Below are 26,070 nucleotides of genomic sequence, written 5' to 3'. Positions count from 1 at the left end.
GATGCTTAGTTCCTAACTTTCAACACGCTGTTTGTGGGCAGGACGTATGTGGCTGAGCAAAGAGTTTTACTTACTCAAACCCAACTATGTGCTGAGCTCTAATCATGCTGCAAAGAACCACTTCATTTCACATTGTTATCAGTTTTCAGAGTCATCTCCTCATATCAAGGCTGGATTGAACACAAGCCTTCCTTCTCCCCAACAGATGGCGGTGTTTAAACCACTCAGTCCCTCAGTTGATCGGTTCAACTGCAAATCCAACAGATTAAGTTTCGGGTTTGTCTCACCTGTTGAAGCTTTTTCTCAATTTCTTTAAAAACAGTTTCGGCTTTAAATCCGTTTGCATTGGATGCAGCACTGGTTGGAATTGGTTGGATGTATTGGTTTCTGAAATCAAGAATAATATATTTAAAGTAAAAGACAATGGAAGAAATTGAGTACAAGGATTGTATTTCATTGAGATGTGGATCCAATTTACAGCCATAACAGAAATGTAAACATACATTTCACTGTCCGCACCAGGACTTACACGTCAGGGAGAGACAATGCTTTTCTGTAAAGGATAAAGAAAAAAGTTTTTCCCTGTTATATAAATATTCAATTATAGATCCAATGTTAAAATATCAATACTTACACATAACCTTTCCAGTTATTCGCATTCATTAGGATAACACAGAAGGTACACGAGAAAAGATTAAATTTTACTTCATAATGATCTCACACACCGGATTTCACTAATACTCACCTCCCCACAAAAAAAGCTCAAATATTTGCTTTACAGCGAATGCAGCGCCGGAGACTCAGGTTCGATCCTGACTACGGGTGCTGTACTGTAAGGAGTTTGTACGGTCTCCCCGTGACCTGCGTGGGTTTTCTCCGAGATCTTCGGTTTCCTCCCACACTCCAAAGACGTACAGGTATGTAGGTTAATTGGCTGGGTAAAATGTAAAAATTGTCCCTAGTGGGTGTAGGATAGTGTTAATGTACGGGGATCGCTGGGCGGCACGGACTTGGAGGGCCGAAAAGGCCTGTTTCCGGCTGTATATATATGATATGATATGATATGATGATTTTCTGAAAAAATATACCTTCTTGTGAATTTGAATTCCTAGCCTCAGAAAGTGAAATTATCAGGTTGTCTAACAAATATAAAAAACACACATTTCACAATATGACAGACAGTAGTTACTAAGTGTTTTCAATTTGTTAAATGTTTAACTTCTTGACTGTAGATGACTACTTCACACTCACAATAGTTGGTGCAGTTGGGTCTGTATAGCCTTTCCTAGAAATATTTGAAGTTCCCAAAATTTTATATTTTCAGAAAAATGCATACTAATAGAAATCGAAATCGCGCAGTTTTACTTCACATAATAAGTATTTACATAATGCTATATATAATGTCGAGTCAGTGAGTTGCTTGGATAATGACCCATATCAATCACAGTTGGAGATTGCACAGGTGTAAATGGTTGGTATTAATTTTGTACATTAATTAATATAGGAAGGTCCCTTCATAATTGTGGGGTGGGTGTCCATGTGAGACAGTTAATTTCACACTTGAAGCTGTTTTGTGCAGCTGTCTCATTTATTAGAGATTGATTTAAGATTAGAAAACAAGCAGGAAGGCTTTCATTCCATCATTCCATCCTAGTCACAAATCTGAGTGCCAAAAATTAAAAAAAGGTACTTGTGGAATTTGTAACATGGGTGGAGAGTACAAAATGGGCAATGTTGGGATCACAGCCCATTCATAAACTGATCAATCTTCCATCAGTCAATAAACCATTTAATAGTGAATGTGATGAGCTGCCAATTCATGCATCATTCCACACTTTTCTCTGCGTTTAAACTTCTGACATGTTAGATGAGATTGGGAGGAGGTTTGAGTGAATCTGGGCCTCAGCTGGAGAGTTGTTGGATGGCGATGAGAGAGGAGATGTAGGGTTCATTATTTGCAGGGGAAAGTGCCGATGAAAACTGTATAAATGGTGTGAGTGTGCTTAAAAAAACCTCTCGTACTTTCATATTAAAAAGCAGCGGCTCCAGTCGCTAGTACTGTTTAATCAGAGCATTTCCTAGTATAGCAGAGAGCCAAAATGCTGTCTATGTAACTGCTCTGAATATTCACATCCAATTCCTAGCTCTGACTCACATAATAACCTACACAGCACCTTCTATCACCCTGTCACTTGTAAGAACACCTTATCACTCTCCCAGGTCCTCCGTCCCTGCCGCATCTGTTCTCAAGTCGAGGCCTTTAACTCCAGGACTGGAGACGATCTCCTTTCTCAGGAAACGGGTCTCCCTCCCCATTGTGGTTAATGGAGCCCACGCCCACATGCCCTCCATTTCCTACACTTCTGCTCGCATCCATCTCCCTTCACAGAACAGGGATAGTTCAGACAGAAGGTGTAGGAAGGAATGGCAGATGCTGGCTTAAACCAAAGATAGATACAAAATGCTAGAGTAACTCAGCAGGACAGGCGGCATCTCTGGAGAGAAGGAATGGGTGACATTTCGGGTCAAGGCCCTTCTTCAGACACACATTCCTTCTGTCCAGAGATGCTGCCTGTCCCGCTGAGTTACTCCAGCATTTTGTGTCTCTCACAGGAATAGTTCACTTCCCTTACTTTCACCTCACCAGCCCCGACATCCAGCACATTATTCTGCGACATTTCCACCAGCTACAACATGATCCCACCACCTGTCACATCTTCCCCCCCCCCCCCCCCTCCACCCCTTTCTGCTTTCCACAAGGATCACTCTTTCTGTGACTGTTGGCTTTGCTCATCCCTCCCCCTCTCCAGGCACTCTCCCCATCCAACATAGGTGGTGTAATACCTGACGCAACACCCCCTCCCTCATCACTATCCAATAACCCTCCAAGCGACAAAATAATTCACATGCACCTTCTCCAATCTCACTTTGATGCATTTGGTGCTCTGGATGTGGCCGCCTCTACATCAGTGAGATCAAGTGAAGACTAGGTGACTGGTTTTCCGGGCACCTGGAGCTCCCTTTTGCCGGCCATTTTCTTTCTTCTTCCCATTGCCACACCAAATTGTCTGTCCTCAGTCTACTGCAGTGCCAGTTGTCGGAACGGGAAGGGGAAATGAAATGGCTAGCAAATGGGAATTCCAGGTGGCCATGGTAGACAGAGTGTAAGTGCTCATCAGAGACGTCACCGAGTCCGCGCTTGGTCTCACTGATGTGGAGGAGGGCACATCGAGTGCACCGAATGCAAATCCTAGCCAGATACCTATCCAAGTGTCCTAACTGTCACATTGGCTCTACCACTTCTTCAGACAACATGTTCCATATACCCTGCGTGGACAAAGTATCCCTCTCAGGTCCCTTTAAAATCTTTCCCCTCCCACCTTAAAGCTAGTCTGAAGAAGGGTTCCGACCCAAAACATATCTGCAGTAATGGAGGCAAAGTACACATGCTGAGTTAGCAACAAAAAAAAGTTACTCCAGAAAAGGTTCAAATCAATTTGGAAAACATGTCAAATGTAATTTTAAAATTTATGCCTGCTCCAGTTTCACAGCTCCACCTCCACCTATTCGTTTATGCAACACCAAAGGAATTCACAGATATACTGATGGGATGATGTCTTGTGAGGGATAGCAGGACTGCGCGAGGAAACAGAGATCTCCAAGTGAAGCAGTGGGTGTCAGGGGTTATGGGGAGAAGGCAGGAGAATGGGGTTAGGAGGGAGAGATAGATCAGCCATGACAGAATGGCGAGTAGACTTGATGGGCCGAATGGCCTAATTCTGCTCCTATTACTCATGACATAATATCATTAGGCAGTGGATGCGTCTGAAATATCGGAGTGTCAAGAAATATGAGCGCTCTCGCCATTGTCATTTGTGGACAAATGGAAGTGCTCCTGAAAGCAAACAGTGTCACTGAGTTCCAATGGGAGGATGGACAGCAGAGAATAGTGTAAAAAGAGGGCGTCAATATGTAAGGTAGTCAGTCATAGAGAGATACAGCACAGAAACTGATCCCTCAACCCACTGAGTCCCTGCTGATTATCAGTGACCTATTTATATTAATCTCACATCAATTTTTTATTTTTTTTACTCTACCTACATTTGCATCAGTTCCCCCCTGCATTCTACCAGTCATCTACACACCAGGGACAATTTACAAATAGGTAATTTATTTTCCTGTAACCTCACACATGTCCAACAACTTCCCTCCCATCTTTTCCCTTACCACCAATCTCTACAGAAGGGATAATTTATAAAAAAACAAGGAACTGCAGATCCCGGTTTACAAAAAAAGACACAAAGTGCTAGGGTAATTCAGCGGGTCAGGCAGCATCTCAGGAAAACATGGATAAGTGGTTTTGGGTTGAGAGCCTTCTTTAGACTTAACTTACAGTGATCAATTAACCCACAAAGCAACAATGTGGGAATAAAAGTGGGGCATCTGGGAAAACCTCAATCACAGGGAGAAAATACAAACCACACTGCACAAACATCTGTAGTTATGTAAAGGATTGCTTTGTATCATATGGTACGATCTGATACATCGTAATCCAGAGACTGAGGTTCTAGAAAACTCAAATGTTGCTGCAACAGGAAAGAAAAATACAAGCACAACAACACAAAATCATTTCAAATTTGTTCCAATCTTATGCAACTTAAATATTGCATGGTTAAATACATGTTCAATTGTTTTACACATGGTTAAGCAGGAATCTCTCAACAAAAGCTGTTGTGAGACAGAAAAGAACACGCTGAGCTGAAATCCTAAAATTGTTCTGAAGATCAACAATCCCCTGCTGAAACAAGGAATTGCAGATGCTGGTTTATAACAAAAAGTCCAAAGTGCTGGAGTAACTCAACAGTTCAGTCATGAATAGGTGATGTTTCAGGACTGATGTTTCAGGACGGGACCCTTCTTCAGGCTGTTTATATGGTAGGGAAAGCTGGAAGAGAGGAAGGACAGGACAAAGTGTGACTGGTAATAGGGGAGCACAGATGAGGCAAGATCAGGTTTTGCCAGGCAGATGGTTGGACAAAGGCCAGAGATGAAAAAAAGCAGAAGGCGTGAGGCAAAAGGATTGATGAATTGCCAATTGTGAAGCCAGAGAAAGGGTTGCAGGCAGAGGGGCAGGGAATAAATAGATGAAAATCTAGGTGGGGCTCAGGGGAGGGAGGGGATTAGAAGAGGGGGGGGGGTGTATGGGGGAGAAAGGAGAGGGTGGGGGTTGTAAGAGATTACCTAAAATTGGAGAATTCAATGTTCACACCGTTGAGTTGTAAACTAACCAAGCGGAATATGAGGTGCTATTCCTCCAGTTTGTGCGTGGCCTCACTTTGGCAATGGAGGCCCAAGATAGAATTGCCAGTATGGGAATTAAAATGATTTGCAACTGGGAGATCCAGTAGGCCTTGGAGCGCAAGTGTTCAGCGAAACAGTTGCCGAGTCTACGTTTGGTCTCTCTGATGTATAGGAAACCACATTGGGAACACTGGATGCAGTAGATGAGCTTGGAGGAGGTGCACATGAACCTGTGTCTCACCTGGAAGGATTGCTGAGGTCCCTGGATGGAAGAGGTATAGGAACAGGTGTCACATTTCCTGTTGTTGCAGGGGACCTGGGTACCTGGGGAGCGGATGGTCTGAGTGGGAAGGGATTGCACCAAGGAGTTGCGGATGCAGCAGTCTCTGCGGAAGGCAGAAAGGGTGGAGATGCGAAAAGGTGACTGGTGGTGGGCTCATGTTTAGAGATACAGCATGGAAACCGGTCCTTCGGCCCAGAGTCCACACTGACCAACGTCAGCCATACACGACTAGTTCTACGCACCAGGGACAATTTGTAGAAGCCAGTTAACCTACAAGCCTGCAAGTCTTTGGAATGTGAGAGGAACCCGGAGAAAACCCGCGCGGTTACAGGGAGAACGTACAAGCTCTGTACAGAAAGCACCTGCAGTCCGGATCAAACCAGGTCACTGATGCTGCAAGGCAGTAACTTAACCGCTGTGCGACTGTGCCCCCCAATGCCATGTATGGAGGATGATGTGTGAATGTAGAGGTTGGTGGGGTGAAAGGCAAGGACCAGGGAAACTCTCCTTATGGGGGGAGGAGCGAGAGCAGAACTATGGGACACAGAGGGGACACAGATGAGGGATCCACCTACGATAGCACGGAGGAAACCACATTTTCTAAAGAAAGAGAGTATCTCAGATGTCCCGACCTGAAACATCACCTATCCAGGTTCTGCAGGGATGATGATGCCTGACCCGCTGAGTTACACCTGCACTTTGTGTCTTTTTTTTTTTTAAACAAGCCTCTGACCTTTAAGGAGGCTCCAAACTCAATATTTTGTTGGGGCCTCACTACATTTGTATACAGTAATACTAAGTAAGAAGAGACAGAAAACATACATCAATTAATTAGTTTCTAGGCAAGAAAAGATAAAGCAAATGAAAGGCCTTCGTCTGGTTTAATTTTTTGGTTAAAATGCCTGCTGGAACCACATTGTTACAACATATACACATCTAGTTTCAGCGTGCCTAACTAAACAAGCAGGTTGGACCCGAATGAGGATCTCAGGCCATGATGCACTCTCCAGCTGCAGTATCTGCTGCATCCCTGCCCTGTACATAAAGTAGGATTCACTCACCGCACAACATCTGGGAAACCCATCCTGTAAATGGTTACAACCACAGCACCGCCAAGGCCGATGTTATGCTGCAATGCGACCTTTGCCCCAGGAACTTGCCTCTTGCCTGCCTCGCCTCTCAGCTGCCAGCACAGTTCAGCACACTGGGCCAGACCTGACGAGTCAAGCACAAGCACAAGCACGCTCGATGTTACACCCTGGGATACAAAGCCAGCCAATGCTGCAGCCAGCCAGTCAGTCACGCTCAGCACTGGGACACGCTGCTACAGACATACCTTTAATAGATGCCTTCAGCCCACAGTATGCAATAATATCATAACGTGTGTTAGTGGAGGGTTTTGCATTATATCGTTAATACATTAGGTATTTGATACAGTCTGTCTAACCACATTTTACAGGCTCCTCTCTTGCTTCAGTGCTGCTTGGACAAAGCAGATCAGTGGGACTGATGCATGATTCATGTATGGGTCTGATTCATGAAGAGACACAGATCCAGCAAACCACTTAAAAAAGCCTGATTAAAGAATTTAAATATTAACTTGCCCTACTTTTCAAGAATACTGACGTGCATTATAGGGTCTTTAAACGAGAGTGATCAAGGTCCCTTTATCCTCTAAACTCCCAAACTCTGAAATTCCTTATACAAGTATGTGGACAACTTGGACAAGTATGTCAAAGCTTGGAACACTGGCATAAACAGTTTGGTCTTCATAAGCTGCTGGGAGGAAGCAAAGTGGGCAGTTTGGGATAATAGAGTAATAGGATGTAAAGTAATAAACAATGGAGAACTTATTTTAACAGGGGCGTTTTAAATGGCACAGGACAAGAGGTTAGTTACATGCGCATTGTAGGACCAGTGTGTGAACATCAGTTTTCTGAAGTGGTGGTTGTGAAGGTGCAATAATTAAACCACCTGAAAAATGACTGAATGTGCAAGAGAGTTTAAATGGGCAAGAACATCACTGAGATTGGCAGCTGTTTCTAATACAGCCGCACGACCGAGCCTTAAGGTGCTTACAACTGGCATACCGAACTAACAATTCCCATCTTGGGCTATAAACAAACCAATTATCATGGAAAACGGCATACAAGATTTGTATACTAATTGTGCAGGTAACGCAAAAATGATAAATGTGACAAATTATTTTGGGAATGCTCTTTTCGATGAAAATACAAATCACCTTTTTGAATTATCTACAACAAATGCGACAGAAAATTGTCGATGAAGTAATTTATTTTGCAAATGAATAATTTCAATGATGTTCCTTTTTTATTGAAGAAATAATCCCCTACACCTACCAACTATATATTTACAAAATTTGCTTGTAACATAAAACCGTGACCGATTCTTGCCACATGGCTTACGTCTGCCAGTCAGAAAATATAATTTTAGGAAGTTATTTAGAATTTATGAAAATGCTTGGAACATTATAGCATAGGAAATTAGCCCTGCATTCGAACAAATTCATGCTCCATATCAATTTCAACCTGTCTTACTTCAAAGAACTGTCACTACTCCTTCAAACCTCAGGTATATTTGGAAATGAAAATCTGCTCTGGCCAGTTATTTTTTCAGTGCCATCTTTACAATTAAACATTATTCATTCCCCCACACCATTGCATATCTTGGAGATTATCCAAAAGATCATCGAGATAGAAATGGAATCACTTTGGGTCAGGCTGAAAAAATACATGACAAGGGCAGCACAGTGACACAGCTAATAGAGCACATGCCTCCCATGATCGTGTAGACTTTTATAAAGTCATTTATTAAGGATTGATTTCGGAACACAAACCTAACAAGGAGTCATTGAGCAAGGAAACAGGCCCATGGGATGAAGTGGTCTATGCCGACCTGGTTTCATAACTGAATTAGTGCCATTTGCCCGAGTCTCTCCAGTATTCCTAAATATTTCCTAACCATGTAGTGTATAAATGTATTTTAAATTGTACCCATCTCTACAGCTTTCTCTGGCAGCTCGTTCCATACATGCACCATCATCTGTATGAAGAAAATACCCCTCAAATCTCTTATCCTTCCCCATTTCACCTTAAATCTATGTCCTGTAGACTTGGACTCCTCTATGTTGGAAAAAAGACCGTGATCACTCACCTTATTTATGCCTCCCATGATCTTGTATACTTTTAGAAAAACACCCCTCAGCATCCTATGCCTCTTGGAGAAAGTCCCAGCCTAATCACAAGCCCTCCAGTCCTGATAATATCCTGGTGAATCTTTTCTGTACATTTTCCACCTTCCCGAGACCTAGGTGAAATTGTCCCAAAAAACTGAAAGCCAACACGCAGCAAGCCATTAGGAAACAAATGGTATATTGTTCTTTAATGCGAGAGGACTTGGATACCGAAGTGAAGATGTCGTATTACATATATATATTGGGCCGAGGTGAGACTCCACCTGGAGTATTGTGTATACTTTTGTTTTACTGACTGAAAAAGGATATGCTTGTAACAGAGCGAGTGTAAGATTCACTAGATTGGTTCCAGGTTTGGTGGGTTTGCCAAACGAGAAAAGATTGAGTAGACTAGGCCTGGACTCCCGCGGGCCGAATCCGGCCCTCCACGTCATTTTATGTGGCCCGCGAGAGCTTAATTGTCTTAAAATAAAAGTCTATGCTGCTTTACAGCGTACAGTGACCATAAACTAAATCTCCCACAATGCATGTCGATTTTGTGACCCGCGAAATGACAGCATCCTGCCGCTAGATTGCAGTGTTTCCATATCGGCGTTTAACTAGAAAAAGATCTACAAATAATCCTAAAATGTCCAAGAAGAGAAAAATTGATGCAGAGGGAAGGCAATTTAATGAAAGATGGGAAAGCGAATACATGTTTGTGCTTCAAGGAGAAAAAACGGTATGTCTTCTGTGTTATGAGGCAGTGTCGGTGATGAAGGAATACAATTTACGTCAGCATTTTGACACCAAACTCGGAGCCAATTATGCTAAATTTAGCCTCCAAGAAAAACATTAAATTGTCCAAGAATGAAAAGGCAGACTGCAAACGCAACAGAATATGTTTACAAAAGCTACAGCCAAAAATGATGCAGTAGTGAAAGCTAGCTTTATTGTGGCTGAAGAAATCGCCCGAGCTTCCAAGTGTTTTTCAGAGGGTGCATTTGTGAAGCAGTAAAGGTATGTGAGCAGGTATTTCCCCACGACCAGATACAGACTTTTAGAAATGTCAGTTTGTCAAGAAACACCATCGCAGACCAAGTTAAGGAACTAGTAGGCAATCTGACAACACAGCTGGCCGAAGAGACACTCAGTTACCTGGCTTTTTCATTAGCTGTTGATGAAAGTACAGGCAACACGGATACAGCACATCTATCCATTTTCCTAAGAGGCGTGAAGGCAGACTTCACTGTCAGCGAGGAGCTCATGGATGTAGCTGCAATGCATGAGACGACGACGTGGAGGGACATTTTTGATGCGGTGGAGAAGTCCGTCAGTAAAACTAAATTACCCTGGGAAAAGTTGGTGGGGCTAACTACCGATGGCGCACCTGCAATGTGTGGGGGAAAAAAGAGGCTTGGTTGGACTAGTGAAGGAAAAAATGCAAAAAGGTAACTGCCACACACCTCTGATAACTTATCATTGCATTATCCACCAAGAAGCTCTGTGTGGAAAGGTTCTGGAACTGGATGATATAATGACCACGGTCATGAAAACAATAAACTTCAATCGGGTGCGTGGCCTGAATCACCGCCAGTTCCAGCTGTTTTTGAAGGAGGTGGGCTTGCAGCATGGAGATGTGCCGTGCCATACAGAAGTAAGGTGACAGAAGTAAGGTGGCTCTATCCAGCTCTCTCTTGAAAGCATCCAGAGAATTGGCCTCCACTGCCTTCTGAGGTAGAGAATTCCACAGATTTACAACTCTCTGACTGAAAAGGTTTTTCCTCATCTCCGTTCTAAATGGCCTACCCCTTATTCTTAAACTGTGGCCCCTGGTTCTGGACTCCCCCAACATTGGGAACATGTTTCCTGCCTCTAACGTGTCCAATCCCTTAATAATCATATGTTTCAATAAGATCTCCTCTCCTCCTTCTAAATTCCAGCATATACAAGCCTAGTCGCTCCAGTCTTTCAACATACAACAGTCCCGCCATTCCGGGAATTAACCTAGTGAACCTATGCTGCATGCCCTCAATAGCAAGAATGTCCTTCCTCAAATTTGGAGATCAAAACTGCACATAGTACTCCAGGTGTGGTCTCACTAGGGCCCTATACAACTGCAGAAGGACCTCTTTGCTCCTATACTTAACTCCTCTTGTCATAAAGGCCAACATGCCATTAGCTTTTTTCACTGCCTGCTATACCTGCATGCTAACTTTAAGATACTGCTAAACAAGGACACTCAGATCTCTTTGTACTTCCCCATTTCATAACTTGACACCATTCACATAATAATCTGCCTTCCTGTTCTTATGATGCTCCAAGTCACATGCATCCTTTCCCAAATAAGAAATCAGAATTGTATACACTACTCCCTCCAAAGCCCTGCAGATGCAGTAACAAAAGGCAGCCTTTCTTTTGCCTTCCTATTTACTTCTTGTACCTGCATGGTATTTTTGTGCTTTTTGCACACTTAGACCCCTCTGAACATCAGCATGGAATGGTGGCACTCCATTTGAATAAGATTCTGTTTTTCTTACCAAAGTGAAAAACTTCACTTTTTATTCCTACAGAGCAATTCCTGTCAGGCATTGACCTTGAATGAAAAATACTGGAATGACATAAATCAAGCTAGTGGTGGTTACGATACATCCAATGGAAGTAGAAAAATGACCACAAGTGACAAATGCTTGAAGATTGCCTGATGCAATGTCCCTTCCCAGTATCCGCACTCCTAAAGAATGACTGTGGCTGAGATAAATGACAGCGCATGATCCTCTGGTTTTGAGCAAGGTGACAATGATGATGACAATAATGATGTTGCTTACGGTAACCAAGATAATGCATTGCTTTTGCTAGGAAAAGTGTATTTGTATCAAGTGGCATGTGCCTAGACTTAGCAGGCTTGAATAGGAAATTCAATAGTTAACTTACTCGGGAGTAGTAATATTTTGATGGTTGATCATAGCCAGCACAGGGATTGTTAAGGAGGAAATCACCCCTATAGTAGCAATCCAGAGTCTTCTAACAGAAGTGAAGTACTAATTGTTAATTGTCCAGAACAAGGGGCCACAGTTTAAGAATAAGGGGTAGGCCATTTAGAACTGAGATGAGGAAAAGCTTTTTCAGTCAGAGAGTTGTGAATCTGTGGAATTCTCTGCCTCAGAAGGCAGTGGAGGCCAATTCTCTGAATGCATTCAAGAGAGAGCTAGATAGAGCTCTTAAGGATAGCGGAGTCAGGGGGTATGGGGAGAAGGCAGGAACGGGGTACTGATTGAGAATGATCAACCATGATCACATTGAATGGTGGTGCTGGCTCGAAGGGCCGAATGGCCTCTTCCTGCACCTATTGTCTATTGTCTATAAAAGCTGGTTGGTTTAAATTCAGTTGCTTCTCTCTCTTGAATATTTGGATAATTTACCAACACTTATCAAAGCTCATCAATGAATTAGGTCCTTAATTAATTTCAGCATATCTGGGTTGGAGGGGAAAAAAAATTCTGTCTGGTAATATGCAAATACCAAACCTGCTGCATTTATTTCGATTCTGTGTCTTATCAACGCACCAAAGCCCGCTTGTGTACTGTCTACAAAGAGACTCATGGCATCATCCCCAGTAACATATCTCACTTTATTCAATCCAATACCCAGAAATTTACAAGACAATCCTCAAGTCACTTCATTTATACTAGAATTAGAGCAAACAAAAATAGCTAGCTATAGTCACTATATCCATGGACTATCCCAGAGTGGAACATCCTTCCCGACACCACCAGATGTGCACCAACCGTGTCACTCTTCAAGTCACAATTTAACAACTTGGACATGGATCATCTCACCAAACTTGCCCACATAAAACTCTAAATAACCATTTTGCAACCAGTACCCACGCGAGCAAAATCTGCACAAGATAGCCCAGCTGTTGGCGGTTGTGCAGTAGAAAACAGAAACTGAAACAGAATCATCCTGCCCAATACTGAAGGAACTGACTTTTGCTGTGGTTCAGAAAAATGTGAGGAACTTTCCAGTGCATTTTTAAGGGGAGAGTGACCACTGATCAATGACCACCATTAGACTGCACTGGAGAGCATCTAACAATGTGTTCTTGTGAAGACAACATCTAGCAAATGCAAAAAAGAGAAAGCTGTTATATCCTATACACATTAAACTGTGGTCTTTTTATAAACATTTTGTCCATTGTGATTCTTCTTCAAAAATGATCCAACAATTCCTTTTTGAATTTATTTACATGCACAGGAAAATACATGCAGGGGATGATATTCAAAGTCGATTTCAGGAATCTATCATGTGCGGGAGACTTAAATACTGAGTTTGTATTTTCTAAAGAACAGAGACAATTAGTATGCAATTTTAAAAAAATTATCTGCAAAAATCTTGCAGTCATTAAACTATACATAGCAAAATTATTGGTCCCTGCTAATATGGTGAACATATGGGTGCTTAAAGAAAAGGAATTATTTCCTGTTATGGAGCCACAGAATGTGTTCTCCAGATGGAGCTCAATCTAAAATGCCCTGCAGCAGGTAAAATACGAAAAGTAAACTAATCAGAAACAGCAGAGCGATTTTTCAAGAGACATAAAACAAGGATGTAAAGCCAATGGGAAAACACAACTACAACATGGCTTTTTAGGTTACATTCATGGATGATGTCCAAAGGACATATCATTTTGTGAGCAATAAGCTCCACAAGGGTCCCGATCCGAAACACCATCCATCCATATTCTCTGGGAATGCTGCCTGACCCACTGAGTTACTCCAGCATTTTGAAGCTTTCCTTAGGTCCACTGGTTGGTTTGGAGGTTTTATCTTCATGCTGAATGTTATAATCTACTATATTTTATGTTTTTAATCCATGCTCTTCCCAAATCATAATCTTTTGATGTCTTTGTGACTCTTGCTTTCAGCCTGCGATAACTAAACTATCAAAAAAAGACACAATGTGCTGGAGTACCTCAGTAGGTCAGGCAACATCTATGGAGATGATAGTTAGCTGATGATTCTGGTCAGGACCCTTCTTCAGTTCGTCTGTAGGAAGGATGGTGGAAAGAAAGCTGGAAGAGAGGAGGGACTGGGCAAAGCCAAGTAGGTGCATGCGGGTAATGGGTTTTTTGATACAACAGACAGTTAAACAAATGCCAGAGGCAAAAACACAACAGGTATGAGACAAAAGGATTGAAGAGTTGCACATTGTGAAGCTAGAGGAAGGAATGTAGGTGGAAGGGGGGATGGGAAGAAATGGGTACGAGCCCAGATGGTGCACAGGCGAGGGAGGGGTGGAGGAACTAAGCCTTCCATGATTACCATAACACTTTCTTCTGAAGCTCCTATAAGGAATATGGGTTACTCCCATGCTCATAATTACCCTCACCTCCAAAACTGGTAGTTTTATCTGTTCTGTCCTAATATTACTATAACATTACATTGTTCTTTTTATTTCTGTCACTAAAAATAGAGAAGCACTCTAAAGGCAATTACAATATTGGTTTATGATCTGTCTGAGAAATGCTGACATTTCTGCAGGAAACTGCTGGTATTTTCCCGGGTAACTTTCATGAAGGTCACCTTGACGCAAGGTACATGAACGTAGATGTGTGGAACTTCTTGAGATGCTTTCATTATTGTCATTCTGACCACTCTGATGTAAGAGGCATACACTTTCAATGCGCTCTCACTGGGAATTCACTCCAGCTGAGTACAACTCCTGGGACCTTTTAGGCCATTTTGTTTAAACGTTGTTCTTTTTCTGTAGTTATTCAAATACAATCAGTTATTTCTTCCACAGTTATGCTCTTGCAAAAGTATTTTAAAATTACAATTAGGGCAATTTCCGAATTGAAACCTAAATTTACAATTAGGTGGATGGAACCAGGAGGGACAAGAGATGAAATGGGTGATGAGGGGCTGGAGTGGTCAGAGTTTGGGAAAGCAGACAAAAAGGAGAAGACCAGAGATATAGGACAGAGCAGCGGAGCAGCAATCGAGGACATTGACAGCATCACCAGGCCAGGCCAGGCCAACCCCTGCAACACAGCCAGGACAATGGGCCTTTCAGGCCAAGATTCGATATGTTTATAAACTTATGTAAGAAACATAAAGGATACAAGATGGCGCCGGAAATGTGACGACTCTTTGTGTACTGCCTTAATGTTGTCTACTATTCTTACACTACAATCATTGCATTCTCGTAGTTGGGTATAACTGTGGTTAGGTATAGTAATACGTTACTGAATTGAATGCAAAACAAAGAATTTCACTGTATCTAGTAGGTACATGTGACAATAAAGTACCATTGTCCAGAATTTCTTGAAATCCAGATGTCATGACAATCCTTATATCAATTACTTGCACTTGATTTTTGAGAGATTGTGACAATGATACAAATACACTTTCCATCAGAAGCAGAAACACTGGCTTAGTTTCTCCCATTCCCACACTGAAATTCAATGTAACATCCCATTACTATCCATTTTTACTTTAAAAAGCCATGCATCGCCACAGTACCAGAATTTTGTTTCCTGTCAATGTGTGGAGGCAGAATTATTGGAACCGAAAGTGTTGGTGCTTCTTCAATCTGCATAATCAATTTTTTTAAGCAAACCAATTTCAAAATTGACAAACCATTTCCAAGAATTTACAATCCTGTTTACGTTTGTAGATATGCCAACTGGAAGCAAGTGCAAATTACTTTGCAGTTGAATCCATTCATCAATAGTGTCTTTAAATAGTCTAGGTTTGACTGAAGTTCAGACAGTTAGGATAAATGCACTATTTTACTTGGATAACCTTTAAGGAAAGAAAAAGTCAATGAGAAGCTTTTGGCAGGTTTCCATTCAATTCTATCGAATACAAGGCAGAGAATACATGTAATTTCCAATTGGCACACAGAATAAGAATACGAAATCTCCAGATTTTCTTTCTCCTTGAATAACAGGGCTTGGGTCAAAAAAAAAAAATTGTATTTAGGTACTTTTAGATATAACACCAAAAGCCAATGTAATGCAATGGAGAATGTAATGTAATCATTTGTTTAATAGATACTTGTTGGTGGTTTTTGTTTTGAATACTATTCTTTCTTTCTATTCCTATGGTATAAGATAAAGGTCCATACTTCGTATCATGTGCCAAAAATGTCACTACATTGGTGCTGTGTGAATGTCCCACATCAGTTTAATCAAAAGCTGTGGGGAATAAATGAGGTTGCAAAGCAATTATCACAAAGTCTGCAAACGTAATTTTGGGAGTCATTTTGGGACAATATCCCAAGATTCAGAAAGTATGAAAATACAGAACAGTGGGCTTAACTTACTGGTGAAGCCAGTGAAAATGCTAGAAGCTGTTATTAGAAACATATGGCAAGGCATCACAAGGCAATCAGATAAAGTTAACATGGTTTCCTCAAAGAGTTCCAATAACGTAGAATTCATTGAAGTAACATGTGCTGTGTATATATTGGAACCGGGGGATATACCATGATTTCAAGTAGGCATTTGATAAATTGCCACATCAAAGGAGCAAGTCATGTCTTAATATCTTGATTGAGTCTTCCGAGGAGGTGCCAAAGATGATTGATGAGGATAGGGCCATTGATGTTGTCTACATGGATTTTAGTTAGGCATTTAACAAAGTCCCTCGTGGTAGGCTGACCCATAAGATCCACGGTAACTTGGTAGTTTAGATTCAGAACTGGTTTAGAAGTCAGTGGTGGAAGAATGTTATTCTGGCTGGAGGTCTGTGACCAGTGGAGCTCCATAGGGATCCGTGCTGCGACCTCTGTTGTTTATTATATATGCACAAGACTTGAACATAATGGTAGATGGGTTTGTTAGCATGTTTGCAGATGACACCGACATTAGTGGCCTTGCGAACAGTGAAGAAGGCTGCAAAGAGGACAACAGCATATAGATCAGTTATAGATGTAGGTGGAGAAATGGCAGATGGAATTTAATCCGATCAACTATGAGGCATTGCACTTTAGGAGGTCAAATGTAAAGGGAAAGTATATAGTTAATTTAGTTTAATTTTGTTTATTGTCACGTGTACCGAGGTACAGGGAAAAGCTTTTGTTGTGTGCTAACCAGTCAGCAGAAAGAAAATACATGATTACAATTGAGCTATTACAGTGACGTCACATGCTGAACATGGCAAGAAATCGTTTTTTTTAAGGTAATTTTTAAACTTTAAAATCTCTCTTAACTTTAAAAATATAACACGAATTTGAATGAAACTTGGATGAAAGGGTCCCCAGGACAAAGGTAAGTAAGGTGGGTCTAAAATTGTGGGGGTCGTGTAGGTTTTTTTAATGGATAAAAAGAGTACACACACACTCAAGTAGACGTAAGTATTAAATGAACGGGACCCAACGGGTCGTCACTAGCGTGCCCCCACCCCCCCTCTCATTGGTGGTCACTCGGGCGGGTGCCATTGTGACGTCACACGCTGAAGATGGCGAGCATAAGGTAACTTTAAAATCTCTGCAAGTTGACAAATAAATCTCTCTAACTTGTAAAATATAAGAGCAATTTGAATGAAACTTAGATGAATGTGTGCCCAGGACAATGGTGAGTAAGGTGGGCCTACAATTGTGCGGGTCGTGTACCGTTTTTTTGTGGATAATAAGGGCACCCACGGAGGAAGAAGTAAAGGGAACATGGAGCAAACAAACAAGATGAGAGTTTTAGTTATATAATAATAGATGATTACTGGAAAGTCATTTCTAAAGCATTATTTTATATTGTTAGATTATACCAATGTCAGGGGAATTTCTCTGCTAATGCATCCTACATTAACAATTAGTCTGGACTTTTTGTAAGCAGTATCATTAGAAGCATAGAGATAAAAATCACACATGCAACTGGTGCAGTAACTCATGAGCTCTCCATACCAAGGATACGCCATTCCTAAATTTCCTGTCTCACATATGTGGAAAACAATTCATCTCCTGCCATTGAGAGGAAGGTACAGCAGTTAGAAAATTGTGACCACCAGGTTCAAGAGTAGCTGTTCTACTTGTCAGATCCTTGACCTGTTCCCTTGTAACACGCTACGCTACTTTCTTTTTGCAATAGTATTACGGATAGGAATTTATTGATTTTTTGTGATTATTTTATCTGTGTGTATTGCCCGTTATCTGCTCTAGTAAGACTTTCATTGTTCCTTTGTCAATACATATGACAATTAACCACTCTTGACATCCCCTGGCTCCTAACATACAATACCCCTCTGGTCCCTGAGGGGACCTATTTTGCCCTTCACTATCCTCTAGCTTACAATATGCATAGAACAAGATACTTATTACAGGGTTTTAGGATACTCCTTTATCCTACTCGCCAGTCATTTCATGGTCCCTTTCTGCCCTCCAAATTTCTTTCTTAATTTTTCTCCAATATCCTTTGTATAAATCTTGTCTTTTATGACTTATTTGATAACAATTTCCAATACCAAAATAAAAATTTCCTTAACATCAATAGCGTTCTGCAGCTCAAATGAGCAAATTTGCAAAAGTAGCTCCAGGGTGATTCTCCCCGCTCCCTTTCTTCCATGCACTTTATTTCAATTTATCCATTTATCTTAATTAGCAAGCAACTCTACAACAAAGAACAGTCTGTACCTGTGGCACCTAATGGGTGGCCTTTTGATATTAGTCCACCACTTGGATTTATGACCCATTTTCCACCATATGTATTATCGCCTCTGTCGATCAATTCTCCAGCTTTACCTAGAAGAGCAAATGCAAAATAAATAGCAGGGATTATAATCTCAATTATATTGAGAGGCAAAATATGCTTTAAGCACTCGAAAAGCAAAATAGTGCAGTTTGCTGGAAATCTAAAAAAAAAGAGGAAATTCTGCAAATATTCAGCACCTGAGAACATTCAACACTCCTTCATTAGAACTAGGAAAAAAATGAAATTGTAATAGGTTATACCACCTCTAACAATTATCTTCAATGGTATGAGGGCAGAATTTAATAAGGCAGATGTTGCAGGCGACACAGTGGCACTGCCTTACAGTGTCAGAGACCTGGGTTCAATCCTGACAATGGATGTTGTCTGAATGGAGTTTGTACATTCTCCCTGTTTGCATGGTCTCCCAGTGACCATGTGGGTTTTCTCCGAGTGCACTGGTTTCCTCCCACACTCCAAAAACATACTTGTTTGTAGGCTTTGGTACAATTGTAAATTGCCCCTGGTGTAGGATAGTGCCAGCGTATGGGGTGATTGTTGGGTTGGCATGGACTCGATAGGCCGAACAGTCTGTGTCCGCGCTATATCTCAAGTCTAAAGGAGACATAATGAATGACAATGACATCATGGTGACTGAGGTGTGGATCAGAAAGTGGTCCCTCCAAGTGAAACTTTGATTTATATGCACTTATATAAATGACTAAGTTTGCAGTCAATCACGAGCCAGCATAGACCACCGAATAAATTATACACCCTCACCAGTGTAAGGCATCGCATTGCCAAAGGTTCTTTAAAGAAAGAATGATTAAAGGAGGGAGACAGAACCTACCCATTTCCACAAAACCACTGAAGCATTCCCAACCCCAAAATGGCTTAGCAGAACTGATGAAAAATCATTAGCCTGAAATCTTAACTGTCTCTCTCTGCAGATGCTTAACCTTATGTTACTTGTAGCATTCTATGTTTTGTTATGGATTTTGAACACCTGTACTGTTTTGCTTTGGAACAATTTCACTAATCCCACTTCCATCTCCTCAGAATCCATCCTTATGTTTTTACTTGTCTCTTTTGCCAGCCGCTCTTGCCTTGCACCAGCCACCTTTGTCTCTTAAATTGCCTTATCATGGACATTCTCTTACAATCAATGCTGCATTTTCCATTGTTTCCTTGTGGCATTTGATTAAAGCATTTTGTGACATTAATTCCAACTTGAAATTATAATTTTGCTGCCTGCTCTATTGACCATTTCCCAACAATTTAATGGAATCAATCATTTTCCTGCATTTCCCTACTCAAACATTTCCACAAGCTTCCAGTTTTCGATTTCCATTTTGATAGATTCAAAGTACCTTTCAACTGATGTCTAAAATTTCTTCCCCTATCTTTTCCTGTACTAAACTGTAATGGACGGCAGCACACAACTGCATAAATTAATTTTGATACAAACTTAATGAGTCCAGAGTGTGAATGGCCCTTTATTTAATTGTCATTCTCAGCATCAGCAGATATTCATTCAATCAGAAGCAATGTTTCCAGCCTTTGCTTTTCCTTTGCGTAATGGAATTGGAGTCAAATATTGCAAACAGACCATTATTCAGAGCATGAATAATTAATTAACTGCCAGGATAGGACATTTCTAATCTATATAGTCTGGTTCATGACTTCTGATACGGAGGGAATCTGGAGTGCTAGAAATAGATTATGATATCGAAACAAAGGAAAATTACCCCCCTTTTAGAAAGATTATCGACAAGCAGTGGGTAATGGCGTGGATAAGCACAGATCTCTCTTCTGGAAATAAAGTTTGAACATTCTTAGACCGATGAGATGAAAGTCGTTCACATTTATTGATTGTGTCAGCTGTGTGCGTGAAATCTTTAACGCTGTTTCAATCATATTCCAAGTGAGTGAATGTGCATGGCATATCTCAGTGAAAAAGGCAAATTAAGGCAGATTTGGGTGCACTTACAAGAAGAGGTGGTGTTCCTGCAAGATTTGGAATAAGACTCATCATTGGGATAGGAAATGGGATTCCATTAATGAATTATGAAAGGAGCTGGTGGCCAGTGAAGGGGGAATGGGAAGTAAAATGTTAAAATGCCCCCAATGGGGTCGTTGAAATTGAGTAGATATCATGACAGGGCAGTTACAGAGACATCGTCATACAGTGGGAAACAGGCCCAATCAGTCATGCCAACCAAACTAACCATTTTAGTTCATCCCATTTGGCCCATATCCCTCTACACTTTTCCTATCCATGTTACTGTCCAAATGTTTTTTTAAGGCAGCACAGTGATGCAATGGTAGAGGGGACCTGGGTTGATCCTGATGTGGGTGCTGTCTGCCTGGAGTTTGTATGTTCTTCCTGTAATCGCATGGCTTTTCTCCGGGTGCTCTGGTTTCCTCCCACATTCCAACAGCGTGCATGTTTGTAAGTTCATTGGCTTCTGTAAATTGCCTCTAGTGTATAGGATGCGAAAGTGCAATAACATAAAACTAGTGTACAGTTGATTGATGGTTATTGTGGATTTGGTGAACCAAAGTGCCTGTTTCCACATTGTATCTGTATCTCTAATCTCTAATATTGTTATTGTACCTGCATCAACCGCTTTCGCTGGCAGCTAGTTCCATATATTCACCGGCCTGCATGAGAAAAAGTTGCCCCTCAGGTTCCTATTAAATCTTTCCCCTCTCACCTTAAACCTACGCCCTCTAGCTCTTGGTACCCCTACCCTGGGAAAAAGACTGTGCATTCACCCTATCCATTCCCCTCATGATTTTATACACCTCTATGAGATCTCCCTTCAGCCAAGGGTCCTTTTGCCCCCAAGAAATAGTTCTAACCTACCCAACCTCTCCTTGCAGCTCGGGTCCTGGCAACATCCTTGTAAATCTTATCTGCACTCTTTCCAGCGTAACGGTATAATCCCTACAGCAGGGCGACCAAAAACAAACACAATACTCTAAGTATGCCCTCACAAACTCTGGCACATCTGTAACATGATGTTCCAACTTCTATACCCAATTCCTCAACTGATACGCCATAGGAGAAGAATTAGGCCATTCGGCCCACCACATCTACTCCACCATTCAATCATGGCAGATCTATATTTCCCTCTCAACCCCATTCTCCTCCCTTCTCCCCACAACCTTTGACACCCTTACTAATCAAGAACCTGTAAATCTTCACTTTAAAAACACCTAAAGAATTGGCCTCCATTGTCATCTGTGGCCATGAATTCCAGATTCACCACCTTCTGGCTAAAGAAACTCCTCCTAATCTCCTTTCTAAAGGTACGTCCTTTTAGAGTCTGGGACTCTCCCACTGGTGGAAACATCCTCTCCACATATATCATCATAGATCAATCCAATCATCCCAGAGATCATTCTCGTAAACCTGCTCTGTACCCTCTTCAATGCCAGTTCATCCCTCCTCAGATATGGGGCCCAAAACTATTAAGAATACTCCAAATGTAGTTTGACCAGTGTCTGATAAAGCCTTGGCATTACATCCCTACTTTTTTATTCTAGTCCTCTCTAAATGAATGCTAACATTGCATTCGCCTTCCTTACGACCGATTCAACCTGCAAATTAATCTTTTGGGAATCCTGCACCAGCACTCTAAAGTCCCTTTGCACCTCCGATTACTAAATCCTTTCCCCATTTAGAATATAGTCTATGCCTTTGTTCCTACTACCAAACTGCATGATTTTTTCCCAGGTGAAAACCTTTTCACCCAGAGAATTGTGAATTTGTGGAATTCACTGCCACAGAAGGCAGTGGAGGCCAATTCACTGGATGAATTTAGAAAGAGAGTTGGATAGAGCTCTAGGGGCTAGTGGAATCAAGGGATATGGGGAGAAGGCAGGCACAGGTTACTGATTGTGGATGATCAGCCATGATCACAAAGAATGGCGGTGCTGGCTCGAAGGGCCAAATGGCCTCCTCCTGCACCTATTTTCTATGTTTCTATGTACACACTTTGCTCGCTGTATTTCATCTGCCACCTCTTTGCCCACTCTCCCAACCTGTCCAATTCCATCTGCAGTCTCCCTGCTTGCTCAACACTACCTGCCCCTCCACCTATCTTTGTATCATCCGCAAACTTGGCCACAAAGCCATCAATTCCATCATCCAAATATTAATATACAACTTGAAGAGTAGCGGTCCCAGCACAGACCCATTGTGGAACACCACTAGTCACCGGCTGCCAACTAGAATATGCCCCGTTTGTTCCCACTCTTTCCCTTCTGCCATCCAGCCAATCTTCCCTCTAACACCATGGGTTCTCATCTTGTTTAGCAACCTCGTGTGTGGCACCTTATCAAAGGCCTGCTGAAAATTTAAATAAACGTCCACTGACTCTCCTTTGTCTATCCTGATATTCACTTCTTCAAAGAATACCAACAGATTTGTCAGGCAAGATCTCCCCTTGACAAAACCATGCTGACGTCTGCTGATTTTATCACGTGCTTCTCAGTACTCAGAAACCTCACCCTCAATAATGCACTGTAAAATCGTACCAACCACTGAAGTCAGGCAAGCAAGCCGATATTTCCCCTCTTTTGCCTCCATCCCTTTCTTCCAATTTTTCCATCAATCCCCAAAATTTTGTGACATAAAATTTAGATTAACTTCCATTTTCTGTCCCAAGGATATGCTTTAACACAATTTTTCCCCAGGAACATTCCCAGCTATTTAGATTTGTGGAAGAAATAGCACAGCAACAGAATTATCATGCCAAGTTCCAATACAAGTAAAACGTTTGATAATTAACCCGAGTCAACAATTACCTTCAGGACAAAGCCCAAGGGCTTCATAAGTAATGAGCTCATTAGCTGAAAAGCAGTCATGAAGTTCAATGACATCCACATCAGTCGGCTTCAAACCAGATTCCTCAAAACATTTTCTTGCTGCTTCTTTAGTCATATCAAACCCAACCTACAAAATGCAAAAAAAAGATCATTTTAATTTCCTCTTTTAGAAGTATTGTTCTACATTGCATGGTTTCTTGCATGCTTTTTCTTTATTTGTTCACGTTGGGCACCACTAGCAAGGCTAGCATTTATTGACCATCCCTAAATGCCCTTGAGAAGGTGGTTGTGAACCACCTTGTGAGCCAATTAAACATTGTGGGAATTTTCAGGACTTGGGCCCAGTGACAAGAAGGAATGGTGTTGCATGGCCATGTCAGGATGGTGGGCGACCTGGAAGGGGACATGCAGGCAGATGCATTCTCTTGTGCCTTTTGCTTCGGTGTTTTGGCTTGATGCAAAAGTCCCAGCCATGCACTAAACTGATCATTATTGTGTGGCTCTATTTCAAACTTTGTCACTTTACAATCTAATGTTAACTGAAAACCTGTTTATAATGATCATAGTGGTTAAGGCATGAAGTCCAGGTTTAATGTAAAAGAACACCCATTCTACAACTCTGGTTTTATTCCAATTTTTACTTTTGATCCAAGATCGCAATAATAGTCATAAAGTTTTTACAATTTTGGATATATTGATTTTCAGAATGCCACAGAGTACAATTTGATTCAAAATTAATGACATGTCTCTTTCTGGACAAAATCATTCTCACCTTTAAAATACAACAGGTGGAGCAGAAGAGCCTGGATGAAGAAACATGAAACTGAATCTCTTTAATACTAAACCTAACTAATCCCATCTTATTAGGCAATATCAAGTAACAATTTCATGGTAATTTATAGATAAACCTACCATTCAAAAAAGCTGGCAAAAAAATTCTATTACAACTATATCTAAATGATGTAGATATAAAGCCAGCCATTAATGTAATGAATATGCTGCAATAATCCTGTTGTCAAGCCTAAATTATTGGTGCAACAGATGGTTCCATATTCTTGAATCGAATGTCATCCATCTGTAATGTCAGGTATTATAGATTCTAGCGTCTTTGAAGAGCATCAATTTCATTAATATTTCTTTACATTATAATCAATGAGGATTTCCCAATTTTATTAAAACTACATGGGTTTTCTTTGAGTACATTATGTTTCCATCCGGTTCATCAGGCACCAGGATCTAAGCATTTCGGAACATTCATGTAATGTTATATTTGCCTACAACACGCAATGTTCCATCATTGCACTTCTTTGTGCTGTGTTTTCTAATGTCACCTTTTCAAAACTAATAATTTGCTTCACTTGGAGCACTGAAGTCACCCCTGATAATGAGCTCATGTTTTCTGGAAATCATGAGATGACATATTCCACATCTTCATGGACTCAGAAAAAAACAGAAACATGGCAAATAGGTGCAGAAGGAGGCCATTTGGCCCTTCGAGCTAGCATCGCCATTCATTGTGATCATGGCTGATCATCCACAATCAGTAACCTGTGCCTGCCTTCTCCCTATATCCCTTGATTCCGCTAGCCCCTAGAGCTCTATCTAACAGTCAGAGTCTAGTTTTTCCAGAGTTTATCAAGGTTGGGAAGTTGGTACTAATACTGATAGCGTACATCTGAACAATAAAATAAAAGTATTTCCCACAATATATATATATTCTTACGTACCTGCAATAAAAATAAGTCACATTATAAGCCACTTTTAACATGTGAAAGGTACACAAGCTTAATCAAGTGGGTTTTAAAGCAGGTTTACAAATCAAAAGATTTTATGCAGCTTACTTCCACTGTTCAAAATCCCCAAGGTTCACATCATGGGGATTGTAATTTCCCTTCTCTGCTGACCATCCTGATATTGACATCCTACACTCTTGACTGGCTCTAACAACATCTCTCGCAACCACCCAACAGTTCACCATTCCCTTTGGATTCCTGAGGCAGCATTCTTCAGTAATTTGCCTTCCGAGATTGGACTCCAAAATGTTCCCAGTGAATCAACTATCTCAAAAACATTAAGCCTACAGATATGCACGCTACAATCCTCAGCAGGCTACAATCTTCCATCTCAGACATCCGTATGCTGTGTGTCACAATTATTTTGAAAATTATATATTTTGATATATTCTTATTCTTTTGAAATAATTCCTATATTCCTTTGAAATAATTATATTATAGTTCACAAGGCAGAGATTTACAATCCTAGTACTATGTTTGAAAAGTGCATTCCAGTATGTCCAGGGTGTTTAATTGTCTTGTGGAACAATCATATTCTTACTTGCTGCAGTTTAACTAGTCCATTAACACATATAGCTCAAAGGGAGAGAGTAATGTTCTCAGTGTTTCATTATGGTAACTGAACATGAAGTAAAAAACACAGCATTTATGAATTAGCAATATCTCATGGGTCGGACTTAGATCCCACCATTGAAGGGATCTATAGGAGGCAGCCAATATTATCAAAGACCCACGCCACCCTGGTCACGATGTTAATAGTGTCAAACTGAAGTCTGTAATCCAACCAAAACATAGTCCATAGAAGATTATAGTTGCTGGCAGTGTTTAATGTGATGCAATGTTCAAGATCCTATTGGATGCTGGGAAGAAGTGCTTTCAAGCTCCAGTACCTTTTTTTTAGATGGTAGATGCAAAATTAGATCGTGGCCAGGGTGGCGTTGGTCTTTAACGGTGGGGTCTGAGTCTGACCCATGAGATA

General features: G+C 41.2%; 1 protein-coding gene across 1 annotated transcript in view; it reads right to left on the bottom strand.

Annotated features, from left to right (window-relative positions):
• scp2a (sterol carrier protein 2a) overlaps positions 1–26,070 on the bottom strand; it is a 63,900-nt gene that overhangs the window by 11,915 nt on the left and 25,915 nt on the right. The window contains exons 10-13 of the mRNA XM_078407346.1: positions 23,278–23,425; positions 18,408–18,515; positions 6,646–6,799; positions 288–387 (exon numbers count right to left, since the gene is read on the bottom strand). Of these exons, the coding sequence (XP_078263472.1) occupies positions 288–387; positions 6,646–6,799; positions 18,408–18,515; positions 23,278–23,425 (510 nt within the window). The remainder of the gene's footprint in view (positions 1–287; positions 388–6,645; positions 6,800–18,407; positions 18,516–23,277; positions 23,426–26,070) is intronic.

The sequence above is a fragment of the Rhinoraja longicauda genome, chromosome 11, assembly GCF_053455715.1.
Source record: "Rhinoraja longicauda isolate Sanriku21f chromosome 11, sRhiLon1.1, whole genome shotgun sequence".
Classification (NCBI taxonomy): Eukaryota; Metazoa; Chordata; class Chondrichthyes; order Rajiformes; family Arhynchobatidae; genus Rhinoraja; species Rhinoraja longicauda.
Note: the sequence above shows the minus strand (reverse complement) of the source record. Positions and strands in the feature narration are given on the sequence as shown.